This window comes from Vipera ursinii, assembly GCF_947247035.1.
Source record: "Vipera ursinii genome assembly, chromosome: 1".
Classification (NCBI taxonomy): Eukaryota; Metazoa; Chordata; class Lepidosauria; order Squamata; family Viperidae; genus Vipera; species Vipera ursinii.
In genome coordinates this window covers 330,427,469-330,447,835 of record NC_139512.1, presented here as the reverse complement: position 1 = coordinate 330,447,835, position 20,367 = coordinate 330,427,469, and the positions used below count along the sequence as shown (strand labels likewise).

The 20,367-nt window shown below is 35.4% G+C and overlaps 1 protein-coding gene across 2 annotated transcripts; it reads left to right on the top strand.

The window, feature by feature from the left end:
- Positions 1-1,787: 1,787 nt before the first annotated feature.
- LOC310632360 (L-threonine 3-dehydrogenase, mitochondrial-like) lies at positions 1,788-19,529 on the top strand. Of its 2 annotated transcripts, none has more exons than XM_083349540.1 (9): positions 1,788-1,875; positions 9,281-9,476; positions 10,330-10,372; positions 10,774-10,844; positions 12,143-12,292; positions 12,414-12,586; positions 14,376-14,466; positions 15,171-15,440; positions 16,064-19,529. In XM_083349540.1, exons 2-9 carry the CDS (start codon positions 9,293-9,295, stop codon positions 16,210-16,212), a joined length of 1,131 nt encoding a protein of 376 aa, XP_083205666.1. In that variant the 5' UTR covers positions 1,788-1,875; positions 9,281-9,292; the 3' UTR covers positions 16,213-19,529. The 2 variants fall into 2 exon arrangements, with proteins under 2 accessions (XP_083205666.1, XP_083205667.1); XM_083349541.1 differs by having other exon boundaries at positions 1,834-1,875; positions 9,286-9,476.
- The last annotated feature ends 838 nt before the right edge of the window (positions 19,530-20,367 follow it).

Below are 20,367 nucleotides of genomic sequence, written 5' to 3'. Positions count from 1 at the left end.
TACTATTTTCAAATTAGGGTTATTCCACAATGCCAATTTCTCATGTGTTTTGGGATCAAAATGTGGGCATTTATCTATAAACAAACATGTCTAGAATAGGGGTGTCAAATTGCTGGGCCACAGGCAGGATGCATCATAGCAAAACTGCACCTACGGTTTGGCAATGGCAAAAAAGTCGCAACACATCATGTGATGTTGCAAGTTTGACACCCCTGGTCTAGAAGCTTTCAAGACTGAAAATAAATATTCCTTTTTTACTATTTTATTTTATTGAAGACAAATACAAAATACAAAACCCAAAACAATACAAAAAAAGAAACCACAAAACATTCAAGGCATTAAAAAAGAAAAAGGTGCATCAAAAATCCCAACACCTATCCCCCCTAATTGAATACTGATTAATACATTGCTACATTGATTTCTACCCCTTGTGAAACAGCCCTCCCCCCAATTTTTTTAAACTAATCTATTTGCAAGTTGTTGACCTGTCTTCTACATATTATATTAATGACAAAATAGTTAATAGGAAGAATACTAAAACTTGCAAAACTCTGTTAACAAACTGTTATTGTAGTCCACTTATAGAAATTTTACCATGGCATCTTATCTATCCCAAGTCTTCCCAAAAATTAAAAATAGTTCATCCTGGATCAAATAAGTATTCGTATTTAATATGCTTGGAAATAAAATCTTCCAAGATTTCAGAGAGATTATACACTTGCAGTACAAATAGGCCCAAAGAGAGGAATATTCATGATAGATAGATAGATAGATAGATAGATAGATAGATAGATAGATAGATAGATAGATAGATAGATGGACAGACGGGAGGGGGGGTTAAAATGAAGGCTCTATAATAAAAGTGAAAATCTGGTAGGTGAAAGTTGCCTATCACACAGTAATTTCAGACTGGCCAAAGATATTTGGGAGCTTTAGTCTGCCTTAGGTTTATATCTCATGAACCTATTTATGTGTACAGTATTTAATAGGAATTAACCTTGGAATCCTTAAATATATATGAATCTCCATGTGAAATGCATTTCAGTTAATCTTGCCCCTAGACTTAACAGAAATTTTAGTCATTGTGTTACATGTACTGAAATTGCATCTATGCCTTTAAGATGTATTTAATTGAACTTATGTGCTATCTTTTGAGAAAAACACAAACTCAAGTCTTTTAGAGTCAGTACAAATTGTAATCCTTGCTTCTTGCACAATCTATTAACAATTCAAATCTGAAAGGCACCATATTATAGCCAATTAATAATGTAACTAAAGAATGGGCTTGTTGTACCTTCTCAAAAGCTGTGATGACTATTATTTAGAGAGGTTGCCACCTAAATCTCACCTGCTTTAGAGCTGCTGAGCAAAGCCACCAACCAAACCGAACATTTTTATTTTACGTTGTTACCCCTCTGTGACAACTCCGGCATCGTTCAACCTGCACTGTTCCTTTAATAATTAACGGAAAAAAGACAAAGCCACATTTACCTATAAATAAAAGCGACGTCACACCGGGTCATGGATTTCGTTTTCTACACGTCACTGCCGTTCCCCTGCCTGTGTTTTTTCGGAGCGAGCCGCTCAAATCCAACCCAAATGTTCCCAAGGTAACCGCAGTAGGTGCCAGTGGCCCATTGCCAGCAATGTCAATGGCGAGTTGCGGTTTCTTCCGCTCAGAAGCCGGTGCATTGAGGAAAACTGCCAGAGCTGCTCGCCAGTACCCAATCAGAGGGCAGGGTTGAAGCGAAGGTGGGAGGGACTTGCAGGCAGCAGCCGGTGCCGAAATATAAGACGAGGAAGGCGAGCGTCGCGTGTGATTCTGCGGCGAGCGTCTCACGCTCACGTGTGTCGTCTGAGAAGAAAGACTTGAAGGTGAGCAAGCGAGGGCTATTCTGCTTTTCTCTATCTTAAGTTCGTTTCCTATCGTTTAGTGAGCCGTTATTTAGGATGTACGCATATTTGTTCATTTTCTCAGTCGGAAGATGGTGATGCTTGAAGCTGTTAACACCAGTTACTTCAGTAGTGTGGCATATGTGGAAAGTCGGTTATGGGAGAAGATTAGTTGGAATATATTCGGAAACGTCTTTGGCTGCCTGGCTGACTTTTAACTTTTTTAAAGCTCTGCTGTCGATTTTGCTGTTCACCAGTTTTTCATCAATATTTTAATAAATATCCCGAGGTGGCTAAACAATTAAAATTGCTGCAAAAATTGATCATAGTCATATTATTAAAGGGGTTGATCATGGGGGGAGTACCTTTTCCTCAATGAAATGGCCATAAAGTCCTTGTAGTCATCTTAGCCAGCAGCGGGCAGAGTTAGGGGCATTTGGAGCACATCTGAGGGGCCCAAGGTTGGCCAAATTGGTTTAGGGATTTCTTATTTCTTTCCCCAATCCTTTCAGAGTATTATTTCACACACTGTAGATCTTCAGCGTTTTTTAAGATACAGGTAGTCCTCGACATATGACCACAATTGAGCCCAAAATTTATGTTGTTAAGCAAGACATTTGTTAAGTGAGTTTTGCCCCATTTAATGACCTTTCTTGCCACTGTTGTTAAGTGAATCACTGCAGTTGTTAGTTATGTGGTTGTTAAATGAAGCTGAGTTTTTGATTGGCTTTGCTTCTCAGAAGGTTGCAAAAGGTGATCACATGATTTTGGGACCCTGCAACCGTCATAAATATGAATCAGTTGCCGATATCTGAATTTTGACCATGTGATTATGGGGATGCTGCAATGGTCATAAGTTTGAAAACTGGTTATAAGCCACTTTTTCAGTATTGTTGTAACTTTGAATGGTCACTAAATGAACTGTTGTAAGTTGAGGATAACCTGTACATCCTTGCAAGTAACTTAAGAGTGAGGTTCCACCCTACAGCATTTTTATTTCTGTTCAGAATGAATGAAACAAAGAGAGGGAGGGGATTTTTTTGGGGGGTTTGCTTTTCTATATGTGGCTGGCAGTTCGCCCATAATTACATTCATTCACAAAATTCCAGATTTATATCCCAATCCAAGATGTCATAACTTACTGTTATCTTCGTAAAAATATTTTCCTTTACTTGACTGTTACATTATTTTTAAAACTCCTTTTACTTCTATTTTTGAAGTTTTAGACTTCATTTTTACTTTGACCCATCTTACATTTGGTTCATTTCTTGTGAAATTCATTCCTAACAGTGTTAAAATATTGAGTCTAGGATGTTCAGTATGCAGAGCACGGTCCCTTCTCTTTCTTTACAGATAGGGTGAGGTTTGAAGAAAGCAAGAGGTATTATAATGAGCTTTCTCAGAAGTATTAAAAATTCCTTTAAACATCTATAACTATTTAAAATGTATGTTCTCTTTCATTGCCTTCCCTAATAATGCTGCTTGCTCTATGCTCGTCTCCTATATTTGCTTTGTCATATAATTTAAATCCTTTCCTTTTTGTATGCTGTGTGTAAAAGAATATCTCTCTGAAAATACGTACATCCTTAATGGATGTAGCAATATAAAAATCCTTGTGCCAACTGTCAGTCAGGTTTATGTAAGCTGACTGACAGAAGCTCTGTGAAGCTTTGGAAAAAATCCTTTCCAGTCTGACTTGATGTCTTCTCATGCACCTGTTTTGTCACAGTTCTCCATTTAATATTCTTAACCAAACTGTAATGTTTTTATTTGTTACTCACTTTTCTTACCAGCTTACCATCTCTTCATCCTAAACTCATTGACTATACATTTTCCTTCCCTTGATTTCTTCCGCCTCTGTGTTGTGACATCGCCTTTTGTTTTCTTTGTCTGAAAAAATGCTGATTCTTATCAGTGCATTCCTGAATCATCATCTTATTTTCTTCAAGATTACTTTGGTTTGGTTAAACCATAAAATTAAACTCTTTCGCATCCTTCTCTAAGACTGTTCCTCTACAAATCTGGTCTGGGAAACTTTCCTGCTTCTTTCTAATTATTGCGTTGAAGTTCACCATCATCACTTCCTGAAGCACCTTATGATTACAACACTTCTTGTAAACTTGTCTATATTCCCTAAAAATAAATTAACTCAAGGGTCAAATGATGAAGTTTTGCATGTTAAGCAATCAATAATTAGTAGAAAAATGGTTGGAACACCATTTTTTATAAAAAAATAAGATGTACATTTAATAAATAATTTTCCATTCATTTTATTAGGATATGTGAGTGTCCCTTTATAGGTTATCCTTCGATCCAACTTGGAATCCCTGTAAGGACCAGGATTCTTCAATTCTAAGAGAGCAGAGTTAGTCTTCTGACCAGCATGACCAGTTGTAAGAAGCAGTCCAACAGTTTCTAGACCATGTGCTTCCCATCCTATTACTGTACTTTATAGCAGAAAAGTGTTATAGAATCTTAAAAAAGTATAGTAGTAAATATTGTTAATTAAATGAATTCTTAATGACTAATAATTTTGCTGGAAAGTACCACTTCAAGGAATGAGACTCTTTTATTTAAATATGAAAAAACCATTGATACTATTTTTCCAGAAAATGATATGCTGAATGTTGGAGTGATTTTTTTTCTCATGAAGTTTGATATGTAATAATGATGGTGATGATGTTGGAAGGGACCTTGGAGGTCATCTAGTCCAATCCTATACCATTTCAGACAAATGGGTGTCCAATCTCTTCTTAAAAGCTTCCCGTTTTGGAGAATTCACAGCTTCTGGAGGCAGGTTGTTCCACTGATTAATTGTTCTAACTGTCAGGAAATTTCTCCTTAGTTCTAGGTTGCTTCTCTCTTTAGTCAGTTTCTATAATCTTTATTTCCTGTTTCCAGCCTATCTTGAAGGCTATCAAACAGGCAGTAGTCACACCGGACAATTCATATATTTGTGTAAATTACTAACAAAGAATTAAAGGGAAACTGAGATGCATTTCTGACTCCTTAGTCGTCCTTAGTCAGCTATACCCTTCTGAGATTCGAACCTGGGCTGATTGCATCCAATAACACTGCCTTGGATGCAATCAGCCCAGGTTCGAATCTCAGAAGGGTATAGCTGACTGAGGACGACTAAGGAGTCAGAAATGCATCTCAGTTTCCCTTTAATTCTTTGTTAGTAATTTACACAAATATATATATATATATATATATATATATATATATATATATATATATATATATATATATATATATATGTGTGTGTGTGTGTGTGTGTGTGTGTCAAATACTTTGTTAACTATTTAGCTTTTTTCATTAGATTAGCTGATCTTTCTTTTTTCTGATAAAAATTGGAAATTCTTTTTTGGAATAGAAATATATATTTATTTGTTGATCAGTATAAAAGAAACATATTCTCTATCCATTTGCAAAACTTTCAAGAACTACTTTCTCCTCTGTATGGCCTACAAATTATGCCTAAGTCTTGTCTAGCTACAAGATTTTGCTTTCTGGGTTCACATGTTGCACTGAGTTATTTTTTTAAAAAAAATCATGGTTTGTTGAATAAGACATAGAAGCCTCGTGCATGTATTATGAGTAGGTTCACTCATTGCACTAAAGGATCATTAAAAAACAACACCCGCCATCAGTTCCTTTCTGTATCTTAATAAGGCTTTATTAGATTTCCATTAACAATTATTTGTGCTTTCTGTGAAGTATTAATCAATCTTACCTATTTTATAAAGTTTTCTGCAAAGTTTGTATCTCCCAAAACTTGGAGCAAGTAAGCCCAGTTCAAAATGTCAAAGGCCTGCATATAAGAAAATCAAGGCAGCTTGTTTTTCATTATGTTGCTCTAAATATTACAAAATATCCAACACAGTTCTAATATTGTCTTTTAAGTATCTTTTAGGTAAAAAAAAACAAACCCTCACAATATGCTGTAATTTCCTATCCTTTTGAAGAGGGACATGAGCTATAATATAAACCTTAAACAGGCCTTACATTGTTTTTTTTAAAGCATATATACACGCACCCTATAAGCTCCCCAAATGCCCTCCCCCTTTAAAAACCCTCTTTGAATATCATGGTCCAACCAGTCGGTATCATTCTCCTGCCCACAGAGACCTTCACTTATGCAAAAGAAGCATCAGGTGCTGTACTCAGCTGGGAGCTCATATGATTGCCCAAATGAGAGAGAAATGAAATCCTTATCACAGCAGTTTCTCTTTCATTTTGACCATTGTCTGTCTTCTTGCTTAACAGCCAGAACATAACAATGTTTGTATGGTATTATTTAATTGCATAAAAATTAAAGCTTACTGTAAGCTTCAAAACAGGAAGAGTAACAATTGCGCAATCATCTATCACAAGAAGAGCTTATAATGAGCAACCACTACAGTAAGGGTGTGTCTTTGCTTTGCCTTTCCTATCTGGCTATCAAGGCAGAACTGAAAGAGGAAAAGAAATCCAGAATCCCATTAATTATGACTATACTTATAGTAATAATTCTGCCACATACTGTATTATGTGCTGCTTTTGCCATTGCCTCAACGGTCCCATGAGAAGGAATGCAAAGTAGCCTTGTTATTTAAAAAATGTTGAAATCCTTGTAATACACTATGCAGATTATTATTTTGTGACCTGTGTATTGCCCCAAAAATGGATTTTAGAATTTTTGTATGAACAACTCTTATTAGTAGAAATGTTACCATCTGACTTTTTATCATTTTATTGACTAGGAAATGAAAATTTTCATTGAATTCACTATGTTCACAGATTACTTACAGTAATAAAGTTTTGGAACTATAGTAATACATGTAATAATTACAATTGGTTATTGCCATTTTGATTTTGAAAGAATCCAGTATATTCCTAATTGGGCTCTTTATTAGCTTTCTGCTAAAAAAGGCCTGCCCTTATAGCAAACAAAACCTTTATAACCTCTGTCCAAGGAGGAGGCAGCTTTTATGAGAAACTAGATGATGATCCAGTGACATTATTAAGTATTTTTCTGTAGAATGTGAGAAAAAGCTAAGTCTGCTTTTGAGTAACTGCTTACAATGCTAACAGTTCTGTCATGTTTAAAGAATTTGTTCATTTTAATCTTGATTTCTAAAAATATCATTTAATGTGTTTGAACAGACTCATACTTTGTATTCTAAAACCGCACAGCTATAAAGATTTTTATCATCTCTTTTTAATAGTATCTTTCCACAAATAGTTCTATTGATACTGAAAAAGTACTAGTGTCTAATTTATATAGACATGTTTTTGTTCTCCTACAGAACAGGTGTTTCTGGTTATTTCGGCATGCTAGTAATCTGTCACATGGTATGATATTTTATTAGCTGTCGATAACACAGGCTTACATAAGTCTGTTGACTACAAATCTGGTATTTGGTGTTCTTTGAGGGTTGTACTAATAGTACTTTAAATAAAAGGGCCTCTTCCACTGATATCAGCTACAATAACATCATTAGTTTCTTCACATGGTGATGCTTTATCCAAATAATTACAAAGCAGCAGCATTTGAGTGCTTATTATGCTTCTGAATTTAAAAGATATTTGCACTAATAGCCCAAATGGCTTGAACATATGTCTTGATTATAACTAGTGATACAGAAAACTATTTTCTAAAAGGAAAATTTTTCCAATATTTTCTCTATGAAACTTTCTAATTCACATCACTAGTGATGCTCATTTTTGTATGCAAATTTGACCAAGTTTCATAAGGAATGAAATTTTGAAATATTTTTCGATACAAAATGAATTTTTGGTGATAAATTTTAAACTGCACTTTGAAATCACATTATCCTAATATTGTACTGTAATTGCAGTTTTCATAATAATCGTGCAGAGTTAATTTAACTTTCCTGATTAGAGAAAAGCAAAACACATCAGTATTTCTTTTCCAGAAAACATCCCCAGCAACCCTGTGATGTGTTTTCTTTAAATTTTCCTGCCTTGTCTGAGGTCATGTCCTTTGAAATTGAAAAAGAGAAGCATGATGTGGCTTCACTTTTTGCTGATATGACATGCACAGAACACACCCTTTTCTATGTAGAGAACAACTCCCAGTACTTCAGGAAATCTGATTGGCTTAGCAGAGAGGCTGTGCCCTATAAATATACCTCTTTTGCTTTTCAAAACCACTTGCAGAAAAGACGGTAAGTTGATTATCTGGCATCATCTGTTTTACATAGGGAGTGGAAACGTTTGCAGCTTCTTCTTTTTTTTTGCACTGAATTGAAAGCAGTTTTTTTCCAATTTCTAATAATATAAAGTGAGGCTGAAAGAAAATGTATCTAGTAGAATTTTGATCATTTTCCTGAAACAATTTAGGCTTGGTTCTTTTACTGATTTGTAAGACACTGTATTAATATTAAAGTTAGTAAGTGTTTTGTTCATTTAGGGGGATATTCTAAACTTGATGAATTCTGACCAAAATTATAATTTAATGTTAAAAGGTGGTTGGTTGTGCGTTTTTTAATTTAAGTTTTTTCCCCTGTCAACTGTTAAGTCATCCTGTGAACTGCTGTAGAGTCTCTAAAGTGAATTATTGTGATTATGATTATTAGCCTTTCTAATATTTGAAGTGTAAAATAATTTATTGAGTGTTTTTGGTTCATTTGCAAAGAATGAAGAAAAATTCTATAATTTCATCAATAATGAGTTTATAAATTAACTTCTTAACATTTATGTTAGCTTGACAGCACAACAAATGGCTAGGACATTGTTAATTGATTGATTCTAAAGAGTTATTATGTGGCATAGTTAGTCACTAAAACAGTGAATAATGAAATATTCTGTTTTTAGACTTTACTCATAGTGAAACCAAAACTAAACTGCTAAAGCTGTAATTTGGCTGCGAGCTGAATAGCAGGATATAATTTTTGTTTGTGGTTTTTAAAAGATTTTGCATTTTTATAGCATCTCTCCCATTTCAAGGAGGGGAAATACAGAACTGGAGAATATATGAATTTAATCGGTTGGTTTTACATTTATATATATACATGTATACATACATACATACATACATCCCATTTATTAGGAGAACTAGCTTCTAAATATCCTCAATTATTATCCTGTTGAGAACCTGGTGAATCCTAACGATATTGCAGATAATAAATAGGTTTTTAGATGCCAGTTTATATTTGAAGTATGCCAACATCCCATTTATTTTATTATATATTTAACAATCAGGTGGTACAGGGCATTTGGTAGTATAAAAGCAGATGGGTGAAGAGCATATTATGTGTTGCAGCTGACAGAGCTGTTGTTTCTATCCCTTTTATTGGTAACTGCCAGAACTTCAGAAATCAAACTGGCCACTTTGCAGTGATAAACAGCTACTCAATGACTTTCTCCTTTTCTTTTCCAGCACAGTTGAAAAATGCCCGCCATCAGGAATTTGACTTGTGCTGTTAAACATCTGTTGAACAAACCTGGCTGTGGTTGTCAGGTTGCTCTTGTGCCAGCTAGATGTCTTAGCATTTCACCCCGGCAAGTGCCATCAGATGCCAGCTTTCATTCAGTATGTTTTTCAGAAACTGATCATCCACGGGTGTTAATTACAGGTCAGTCAAATTTTAGATGCTTCTTTGAAATAGTTTAATACGAGATATTTTGACTTACTTTTTTGCTAATTTTATCTCATTGTGTGAATTGATATTCATTTGATTTCTATTTAAACAGAAGTTTTGTGTGGTACTTAAATAGGTTGGAGCCCAAATTTTGTTATGAAATGGTTCAACTCTTCTTAATCCAGGCTATAGCAATTCCATCATTAAAGAACAATAGATTTGTTCCTAAAGCAATTTCAGATAACAACAGGGCTTTGGAGAAAAATAATCTAGTTCCTATGTGCCTGGCATATTATTTTTCCCAAGAGCCAGAGAAGTAGAAGATAAGGGTGCTTTTTTATATATATACAGTGGTTACTGCTCTTATTCACAATTTATAGCTGCCCTCCCAGCAAGGCTTTCACACATGTTCAAAATAATCTCCTTCAAGCTACCTTTCCATAACTATTTCTGTACGCTTGACATTGTATTCTGGGTTTGTTCCATTTACTGGAATCCTTGTATCTTCTTTCCCAATTCTGATTCTGTTCAAATATTTTGGACATCAGTTTCCATCAGCCCAAGCTAATATATGATGAGTTCTTTAGGTCTATAGAACTAACTGTTGCATCATTGTATAGACAGATGACCTTGGTAGGCATCTTATGCATAAAAAAGTAATTCAGTTCAGCCATTTTCAGTAATTTACATCTGTAAAAGTGCCATAGTCAATTAAACTTTTCTGTGAACTTTTCTAGGAACATCAACATCTCCTGCTCTTGGATAGTCCTTATGTATGAAAGTTTCTTTCTAAAAAAGAAAAAGATTTCCAACTATAATTTACATGCATTATACTCTTGCTTTTTAGGGGGACTAGGCCAACTTGGAGTAGGACTTGCTAAACTGTTAAGGTAAGCTATAATCTTCATTGCTTCTGTTAACAATGAGGACTCTTTTTATCTTTTTTTAAGGTTATAAGTCTTCCTATATTTTAATGTTTTCTTGCATCTGTGATATGCAGCTACAGATAAACCACTGCTTTTTTAATATATTATCTTGACCCTACTTTGGGGGGAAGAGATGGGGTGGAAGGAGAAAATAATACAATAGGTTTAGCATAAAAATGGTAAGTGAAAATGTGCCTAGTTATTAAGCTTATTTTGGAGAGTGATAGGGTGGTGGTTGGAAACATCAGCATTAAAGAGTGCAGGAAATATGGATTAAAAAGTGCATCTCATATATCAGAATAAGTTTTCCTCTAAAAGCTGTGTTCAAAATGAAAATGAAACATTAATTATGGTGTCTTCTCCAGAAAACGCTTTGGAAAGAACAACGTGATTTTGTCAGATATTAGAAAGCCCCCTGATAGTGTCTTCTATAGTGGTAAGTACTATAGGAAACTGAGAGAAATATTTAGTGATTATATTCTAGGAGTTGTAGTTTTTTTTCCCTACTAGAACATTTTCTTTTAGTTAAACCTTGGGTTTTTGAATATTAATCCTTACAATCATCCTTGAAGTATATGATTCAAGCTTGTAAGTTTCTCCACAGTTCCTCCTCCTCTTTCAGGCAGTGAATGGTGCCCACAATGAAAGATGTTTGTGATAATCCAGCCATAAGAAATGAGAACAGCAAATATAATGTTATATGCATTGTTTAATTTGCTTTCTGCAGAAGAAAATCAATATGATAGCGTACGCTTATAACTTGGAGGCATTAGAGCATGAAGAGACACAATTGAATCATTGTAACATTGTTTTTGTCACTGGGTTCTTCCAGTTCTTCAGAAACCTTGTAGAAATTGATGGGAGATTGGTGTGTATGTCAGAGAAAATATATTTAATTTGACCTAAGCTAATTTGATGGTTGCTAACTCATTGCCTGAGTTTTAAATATGACAAAGGATATGTAAAATAAAATGTTGTGGCATTCCATGCAGGAAATGCATATTTAAAGCAGTGTTTTAATTGCTGTGTCAACTTCAATTTTGGCCAACCAGTGTGGTTTCTGCCCAGGTCATGCCTCCTTTGCTATACTGACTGAAATGAGCTCTCTGCCCCAAGTGCTATATGCTCTACAAAATGATGCGCTGTGCCAGTTTTTAAAATATATGTCTGAAATTTTGTTTAAAGACAGTATAAGTGGTCTATCACAGTAAAATTCTCCAAGAAGCAAAGAAGTTAAACTAACAGCTGTTCTTTGAAACAAGCATAATTTTTATATTAACTAAAATCTGTCTTTCTAAACACACTCTCTTACTGTCTTGATGTATAGCTTTTCCAGAGGGTGTTGTTCTGACTGTATATGCTAAGTGCCTTGTTATGATCTTGGGTAAAATAGAAATTCATAGGTTTTCATACTTGTATATGTCCTAGATAAAATGAAATTCATTCCAAAGATATCACAGCTCTGCTGCAACTAAAATGCGTTCATTTTGTAGTGACTTTCTATGGATAGCCCATAGTATGTGGACACACACATCATGCACTTGCATATCCTACCGTACATATTTGTACATGCTAATGTATTTCAAATACAGTATTTATAAAGAACATGGAATTAGAAATTCTTGAAATTTCTTCAAATTCCTTCTTTAACCGAAAATGTCATTGACTATATTTACAACCTGCTGACATCTTCAGCACAGCATGGATTATTTTAAACCTTCTCTTTATACTTAGGTCCTTTTATCTACTCTGATATTTTGGATTACAAGAATCTTCGTGAGATAGTGGTGAACAACAGGATTACTTGGCTATTTCATTACAGTGCTTTGCTCAGTGCAGTTGGAGAAGCTAATGTCCCTTTGGCAAGATCTGTGAATATTACTGGTATGTCTTAACGTATTTAGTGTTATTTGTTTAGGTATACCTACCACACTAGAAGGCTTGGCTTTCTTTCTTTTTTTTTCTTTTTTGATTTGGGCTTAAAAACTCTGTTTGCTATTCCCAGGGCTGCACAACATTCTTGATATAGCTGCCGAGCATGGTTTGCGTCTCTTTGTTCCTAGCACAATTGGTGCCTTTGGACCAACTTCTCCTAGGAATCCAACCCCTGATCTCTGCATCCAGAGGCCAAGGACAATCTATGGAGTTTCCAAGGTTCATGCTGAACTTATGGGAGAGGTAAGGATAAGCAGTTTGATGTAAGAATGCCTTGTTCTTTCACATTCAAGTATATAATAGAAAATGCTATAAAAGCCTGTAGCTGAATTTTTCTTTCATCTTTTTTTTTCATTTTTAATCTTATAACTGGTTTTTAACTTTTCTTATACAATTGAAATATTAGCCTAATACTATAACTTAAATAAATATTGAATATTTATTATGGCTTGTTATTTTGCTTTTGCACTGACATTCTCTTAACTGTAGCCTTTGCAGATATGTTTCAGTTACAAGAGAAGTCAAATAGCAACACACAGTTGAAAATTAGTAGGCTTTATAAGTAGTATGCTTGTATTAACTACAGTGTCAAAACTATAGTCCGTTGAGCAAAACTGATAAATACTGAAGAACAATTTGTTTTTCCAAGATTGTTGATCATTGGATTGTGTCCAGATTCAAGTGGCTAACAGCCAGCGTACTATATAAGATAGTGTCAAAAATGAGAAATGCTGGGTTTCGTACATCTGGACATAATCCATAAATGTTTGGCAAATATATTCCAGTGATACCCTACTGAAGTTTCAGGCTATGAGTCTTCTGTTACATTAGACAGAAGACAGATTGGTAGCTAAATCCATTTTAGATACTTGAATTTTTGTTGCCATCTTAAATAACTGAATTAAACATTCAGCACATATGAAGACAAGTAAAATATGCATCAGCATTACTGTAACAAGATATGTATTTTAGAAATGGAAGGAACATATTCTGTATTTTGTATTAATTTATTTTTTCTATAATATTATTTTACTATGATCATTTTGAGGCCGGTTTGGTGTCATGGTTAAAGGCATCAAGCTAGAAACTAGGAGACGATAAGATCTAGTCCTGTCTTAGGCACAAAGCCTGTTGGGTGAACCTGGGCCAGTCCCTCTCTAGTCCCTAGGAAGAAGAAACCAGGCTAGCCACAAATGTTGCCAAGGAAATCTCTGGGACATTTAACCAGTTCATTTTCTTAAATAAAAACCCATATGCCACAAATTCTACTATATTTCAATTAGCTTTTTTTAAGAATGACCCAGATAGTAGAAACAGAAACGTTCTGTTGTTACTAAAGCAGTCTTTCTCGCCTATCACTATGAATCTATGGCTTCTTGAGACCAAAGATCTTTCTCCAGCAAGCCATTTCAGTTTCCACTAGACTTTTTCTTTGAATTTGGAGATCAGAATGCAGTCAAGAAGGCATCATATTGCTGCCTGTGCGGTATTACTGATCCCCAAGGCCAATTCTCTTCCGCTGTCCCATTAACAGAAACTGTCCTCCTCACTACTGTCATGCATCTGGTTTCATTTAATTTGTCTCTGCCTCTTTCTAGATGCAATTTTAACTGCTACATGTATGCTCCCATCAATAAAAATCAAGACCTTTTTTTATTAAGGTCTTGGATCCCATGGAAACTAATACAGGTTTTCTGAAGAAGTAAGCAGCAAAATGTGCAATTTATATGACCACAAATGGCTCCAGGGAAATTAACTTCAGTGGGGAACAGGTTTTTCTGGTGCTTTTGGGTACTAAAGATTCACATCAAGTAGACTTTAATGTGAGCTGAACTGTTCACTATATGATTATTATTTACAGTGAATGTTGTCTCTAGAAACATACTATTTTATATCAACAAACATCCTCACCACTATAGTACATAAAGTTTTGATTTGCAACAAGTAACTAGTTCTGTCTTGGCACTGATCACAATTAATGACGCATCTCATTTCTTTTTCTTTTCCCCTTTTAATTTTGTATGTGTGTTAGTACTATCATTATAGGTATGGGCTAGATTTCCGGTGTTTAAGATATCCTGGCATTATCTCAGCAGATTCCCAGCCTGGTGGAGGAACAACTGGTAAGGAAGTTGATGCAGTCTAATTTTTTATTTTTATATTGACCAGGGAGTAATTTAGCCAATGAAATATAAAGGCAGAACCACAAGAAAAGTAAGTAGTTCTGCTTATGCTTACGACTGTACATTTTTCATGCAAGAGCCATTCTCTTGCTAAGAGCCCTGTAGGTCCTGACAGGTAGTCAGAGAAACTAGAGGGGATGGAAGCAAAAAAACAACAGACTGAGGAAAGGTTACTGGGTGCTTCCCTGATTATTTTTTAGCTTGCCCTGCCCTTTTTCCCACTCTGATTGGCTACCTTTTATTCTTCATTTCTGAACTCCTGGAAATGAAAACTTGCTGGTAGAAACTACCGGGTTTCTCAGATTTTGGTAAGGAATCTATTCTAGATCAGGATCTAAATGACAGCTTTTCCTTAACCTACATTTATGCATTTTTCTTTTAAGTCTACATGAATAATGTAAATAAATAAATGTAGTTTGGTTCTGGACTCTAAAAGGTATATGAAACATTTACCTCTATTTTAATTAATACAGTTCCTGTTAAACTTTCTGTGCTTTTCATATTAATTTACTCTTCTAAGTATCCTTTCATTTTACCTTTCGTTGGCATATATTGATAGTCTGCTTTTTTATATGTGAATGGAGTTTCAACTAGCGTTATATCATCTGAACCAGGCACGCTACCATATTTTCTTTTTCTACCAGATTATGCAGTCCAAATTTTCCATGATGCGCTCAAGACTGGAAAGTTCCAATGTAATCTTAAACCAGACACCCGCTTGCCAATGATGTATATCGATGATTGTCTTAGAGCTTCTCTGGAGATCATGGAAGCACCTGCTGAGCAGCTGAGCATGAGGACTTACAACATCAATGCCATGAGTTTTTCACCCGAGGAGCTGGTTCAAGAGGTCCTGAAGCATATTCCAGAACTTGAAGTTGCCTACAATGTAGATCCTGTTAGACAAGCCATTGGTTAGTACCTGGCTTTGGCCTTTTACAATGCTGTATGAAGCAGTGAATGACAATGGGCTAGGTCAATTTTGTTCTTTCAAACTTGTTGACAGATTTTTTTTTGACAAAGTCTATAAGAATGGAATTCCATTGCTTAGGTCTAGCAAATACTTTAAACTGCTTAATAACACCAAATGACTTACATTTATTTTTTAAAAAAATGAGTCCCAAGCTGCAACAGTTCAGCTTGTCCTTTTATACATTTCAGGAATCCATATAAGCTCAATATCTGTACCAAAGTGTGCATTGAAACCTTAGCTGGATTTTCTACCTGATAAGGGGATGACTTTCAAATGGGATTGTAATGACTGGTTTTTAAAAGCTCTTAAATATGTATACAGATACCTTAAAGAATATATTTTATCTCCAGTGAGAAAGAAATCTGCTAAGCATAAGAAGCTGCTTTTTCTGCACTATGTTTTAGAAAAGAGTTAGCATCCCCTCTCTTTCAACTGTTTTCTTTGTTTGAAAATTGCTGTTCTCTAAACTCCCTAAATGAGAAAAAGTGGGAAATTCTTGGGTTGGACTTTGAAAATCCCTTGCTTTTGATTTAATATATATGTTTTTCTTTATTTTTGTTGAAGCTGACAGTTGGCCAATGGTTTTTGATGACAACAATGCTCGCCAAGACTGGGGATGGAAACATGATTATGATCTTCCAGACCTGGTGACCACTATGTTCAACTTCCTTAGCTCTGTCCGTTCCATTTCCAGAGTTGCTCAAGTCAGCTAAGTCTTTATATGATGCAGCCACCAGATGTCTCAGAGTGCTTCATCTACTAAGAATTGAAGAGTCTGCTATTGGAACATGATTATTGACTTCTCAGTTCACTTTTCTTTTTGTTGAAGAAATATACAAGCATATACAGTATATTTGCTAAAGATATACACACATACATATATATACATACATGCATATACTGGGAAAAACTTTGTATGTACTTCTGAAAGATGTCTATAGGGACCCTCAGGAAATACTTGTTCATTAGTGCAATTACTCTCCTAATCCTAAATGTTTATTTGGAATATACTCTTGTTTTGTTTTGTTTTTTTAGTGCTATGGATGCTTCAGTAAGGATTTGGAAGAAGTACTTTAGAACTCACATGAACATATCATCTTTTTGCTATTTATTAAAGCAGCCAGTTTTTTTTAGAATTCTATCCAAGCTTGACCAAAACTGCTTCTGTAGAAGACTGAAAAAATTGGGCTAGTGTAATGAGTCAGCAGAGAGGTGCTGAGCTTGTTTAAGGATCAAAGCATCTCTTCCTATTCATTTTGAAGTGTGTACAGCCTTAAAAACTACAACTAAAACTAAATTATGTCCTACCTTGAATTTCCTGGGCTATAAAATGTAGATGACATGAGAAGGAGAGGAGCAGTAAGGAGAGACTTCATAGAAGAGAAACGTATTCTCAGCTCTTAGTTGGAACTGTGATTTTCTGATAGTTTGTTCTATCTCTTAAGTGCAAATTCTCCTGAACTTCCTGCTCTCACATTCATAAAAAACTGGAAGGATTAAGTATTAGGTCTTACATTATTAGGGACGCGGTGGCTCAGTGGGTTAGGACACGGAGCTTGTTGATCAGAAGGTCGGCAGTTTGGCGGGTCACATCCTGAGTGCCGCGTAACAGAGTGAGCACCTGTTACTCGTCCCAGCTTCTGCCAACCTAGCAGTTCGAAAGCACGTAAAACTGCAAGTAGAAAAATAGATGGGAAGGTAACAGCGTTCCGTGTGCCTTTGGCGTCTAGTCATGCCGGCCACATGACCACGGAGATGTCCTCGGACAAGCGCTGGCTCTTCGGCTTTGAAACGGAGATGAGCACCGGCCCCTAGAGTCAGAAACGACTGGCACACATGTGCGGGGGAACCTTTACCTTTTTTACCTTACATTATTATTATTGTAAGCTCTCTTTGTCCACTAGAGCCCTCCTGTAATTTCATAGAGTGAAATTGGTATTGGGATGCTATAGTTTCTAAGCAAATACACTTCTGCATTGTTGCAAATGTCTGCAGCACTAAGAAGTAAATGACAAGAAAAAACGGATTTCATCCAGTAATAAGAGCTGCAAGCTGGGGCAGCTGGAAAATTGTGCTTTGATCATTTTGGATCTATGACCTGAATAATGTTATGGAAATTCAAACCAGATTACATTTAAAAAATCAGATTAAATCTGTGAATCTCTCATTTGCTTCCTATTTATAAATTATGGTACTTTGGGATATGCTTCTGTGTTTTTAGCTATTTTGGTATCACTGAAAATATAAGATTTAAAAATACACTTTAATTCTTTCCCCAACCTACTATAAATGTGTTCAGTTGCCTATGGAAGTGATTTTCCCCCCTTCTCTGCCTTTGTCTTATATTGATACCTTCAACATTCCATAGCCCAGGCTAATTTATAGACGGATACTGTTTGCTTGACTTTGGGTATTTTTTATTTTGTACTGTATGTCAAAGTAAGATCAGTCCATAGGAAACTTGGCCTTGAATTAGGTAAGAATGTATCCTCCTCTTAGAGTACAGGGGAATTATACGTAAATCCAGATATTTCCTCTTTAGGTACTCCTTTGTTCTTAACATTCCTAAGGCTTTGAGATTTTTCTTAAATACTTGTGAGGTCCCTCAAGTTAGTGGTCATTTTTTAGCAACCGTGAATCAATTTCCAATCGAAGAACCTTAGACCAGCAGTGTATAAGCATATTTTATTTATATATATATTGTGAATTATATGCCCCTCAGTTTCAAAAAAACTCTGAGATGCTTACAGATGATACAAAACTAGAAATAATTGAAAGGAAATAAGTACACCTAATAACGATCACCACTGACACCAAGGAAAATAGTACTGGCAATAATGTTCACCATTGCAGGAAGGGCATTCCTGAGGATCAGTCCTCAAAGACTTTCCAGAACAATCTTGAGTTTGGCAGCTTTCCTTAGCACAAAGAGTTGGTGCTTTTCCAAATAGCTAGGTTCAGGGTCACTCTGTGATAATAGGGGATTGTTTTTGTACCAGTGTTGTGGGCTTTCCAAAGGCATGCTTTGGACAAAATGGAATATATGGACATTTTAGTCTACTCAGTGGCCTACTGATGGTCTATATCTCCATATGAAAGGGACTGCATGATGCATGCTTGTCTTTTATAGGTTCTTTAGATTTTAGATGTGTTTTTTATCCCACTTTTATTATTTTTATAAGTCACTCAAGAACCACCTACCTAATACTCCTTGCTCCTCCTATTTTCCTCACAACAACAGCTATGTGAGGTGAGCTAAGCTGAGAGAGAGTGACTGGCCCAAAGCTACCAGTCAACTTTCAAGCCTTATTACCCCTTGAATTCTCAGGAGTTATAGGGTGGTACATATTTCAATGTTTGTTACATTTCTGTGCACATCTCAAGCACATACACTGCAATACAATATTGCCTACATTTAAATTTTTTCTTGTAATTCTAACTCTAAGACAGGATTTGGACTTCTGGTCATAGCTGTGTAGATTACACTTTTGGCCCAATGGGTCTGCTAAGCAAAACCCAATCAAATAAGTTTACAATGTTAAGAACTTAAAAATAATTTCCACAAACAGGTCACTTTGATATTGAAAGTATTTTCTTTATTAAATACAAATGTGCTGAGTTAACTACATAACTCTTTTTTCTGTAATAAGAAATAATTCATAAGCAAGAATTTTTTTGTTCAATATGATTTATTCTAAAATGCTGGAAGACGACTGAGGCTATTCTGGTGAGATCAGGATATTAAAATCAAAATTCCCATATTTGGGCAAAGATTTGGTCTGTGAGTTTTAGTTACTTTTTTAAAAATTGTGTTTCCCTTGTGGAATTCATTGTAGTCAAACCTTTATATTACTCTGTATGTCCAATGACTTTAATGGGATTTAGCATTCATACATTTTATCAGTTGTGAATTAAATAGTTTCTTTTAACAAGAAGGAATATTTGTCTCCAGATTAAGAGTAAAAAAAAAAGTTTTCTCTCTTTCTCTGCCACTCCACTGAAAGTTAGTACTATTTGAATAAAGTTCTAAATACATAAATCTGTGTTGTTTTTGTCTATCTATTATATGTCGGTATCAATTGCAATTGCTTGGCAACAATGCTGCTCTTTTGTAGAAAAAAATGGCTGGTACAGGTAGTCCTTGACATGCAATCATTCATTTGGTGACTGTTCAAAATTAAAAAAACAGCACTGAAAAAAGTGACTGTTTTTCACACGTCCATTGCAGCATCCCAAGGTCACATGATCAAAATTTGGACACTTGGCAACTAGCATGTATTTATGATGTTGCAGTGTCCCAGGGTCATGTGATCACCTTTTATGACCTCCTACAAGGAAAGTCAATGGGAAAGCCAGGTTTGCTTAACAACCATGATACTAATTTAACAATTGTAGTGATTCACTTAGCTGTGTCAAGAAAGCTCATAAAATGGGACAAAACTCACTTCACAACGGCTTGCTTAGCAACAGAAATTTTGTGCTCAATTGTGGTCGTAGGTTGAGGACTACCTGTATTTATGCCACTTGTGTTTTTAAAAAGACATAAATCTGACATTAAAAATAGCAACAATCAGAGACACAAGAAAATAATATCACGGAAGGGACCTTGGCGGTCTTCTAGTCCAGGCAGCAAACTCTCTACCATTTCAAAGAAATGGTTGTCCAATCTCTTCTTAAAAATTTCCAGTATTGGAGCACCCATGACTTCTGAAGGCAATTCGTTCCACTGATTAATTGTTCTAACTATCAGGAAATCCCTCCTTAGTTCTAGGTTGGTTCTCCTTGATTAGTTTCCATCCATTGTTTCTTGTTCTGCCTTCTGGTGCTTTGGAGAATAGGCTTACCCACTTTTTTTGTGGCAGCCCCTT

Excerpts from the sequence above, each read along its gene's own strand:
- LOC310632360 (XM_083349540.1), top strand. The coding sequence starts at position 9,293 with ATGCCCGCCATCAGGAATTTGACTTGTGCTGTTAAACATCTGTTGAAC. Across the intron at positions 10,373-10,773 it reads GGACTTGCTAAACTGTTAAG|AAAACGCTTTGGAAAGAACA; the intron begins GTAAGCTATAAT and ends TGTCTTCTCCAG. Across the intron at positions 12,587-14,375 it reads ATGCTGAACTTATGGGAGAG|TACTATCATTATAGGTATGG; the intron begins GTAAGGATAAGC and ends TATGTGTGTTAG.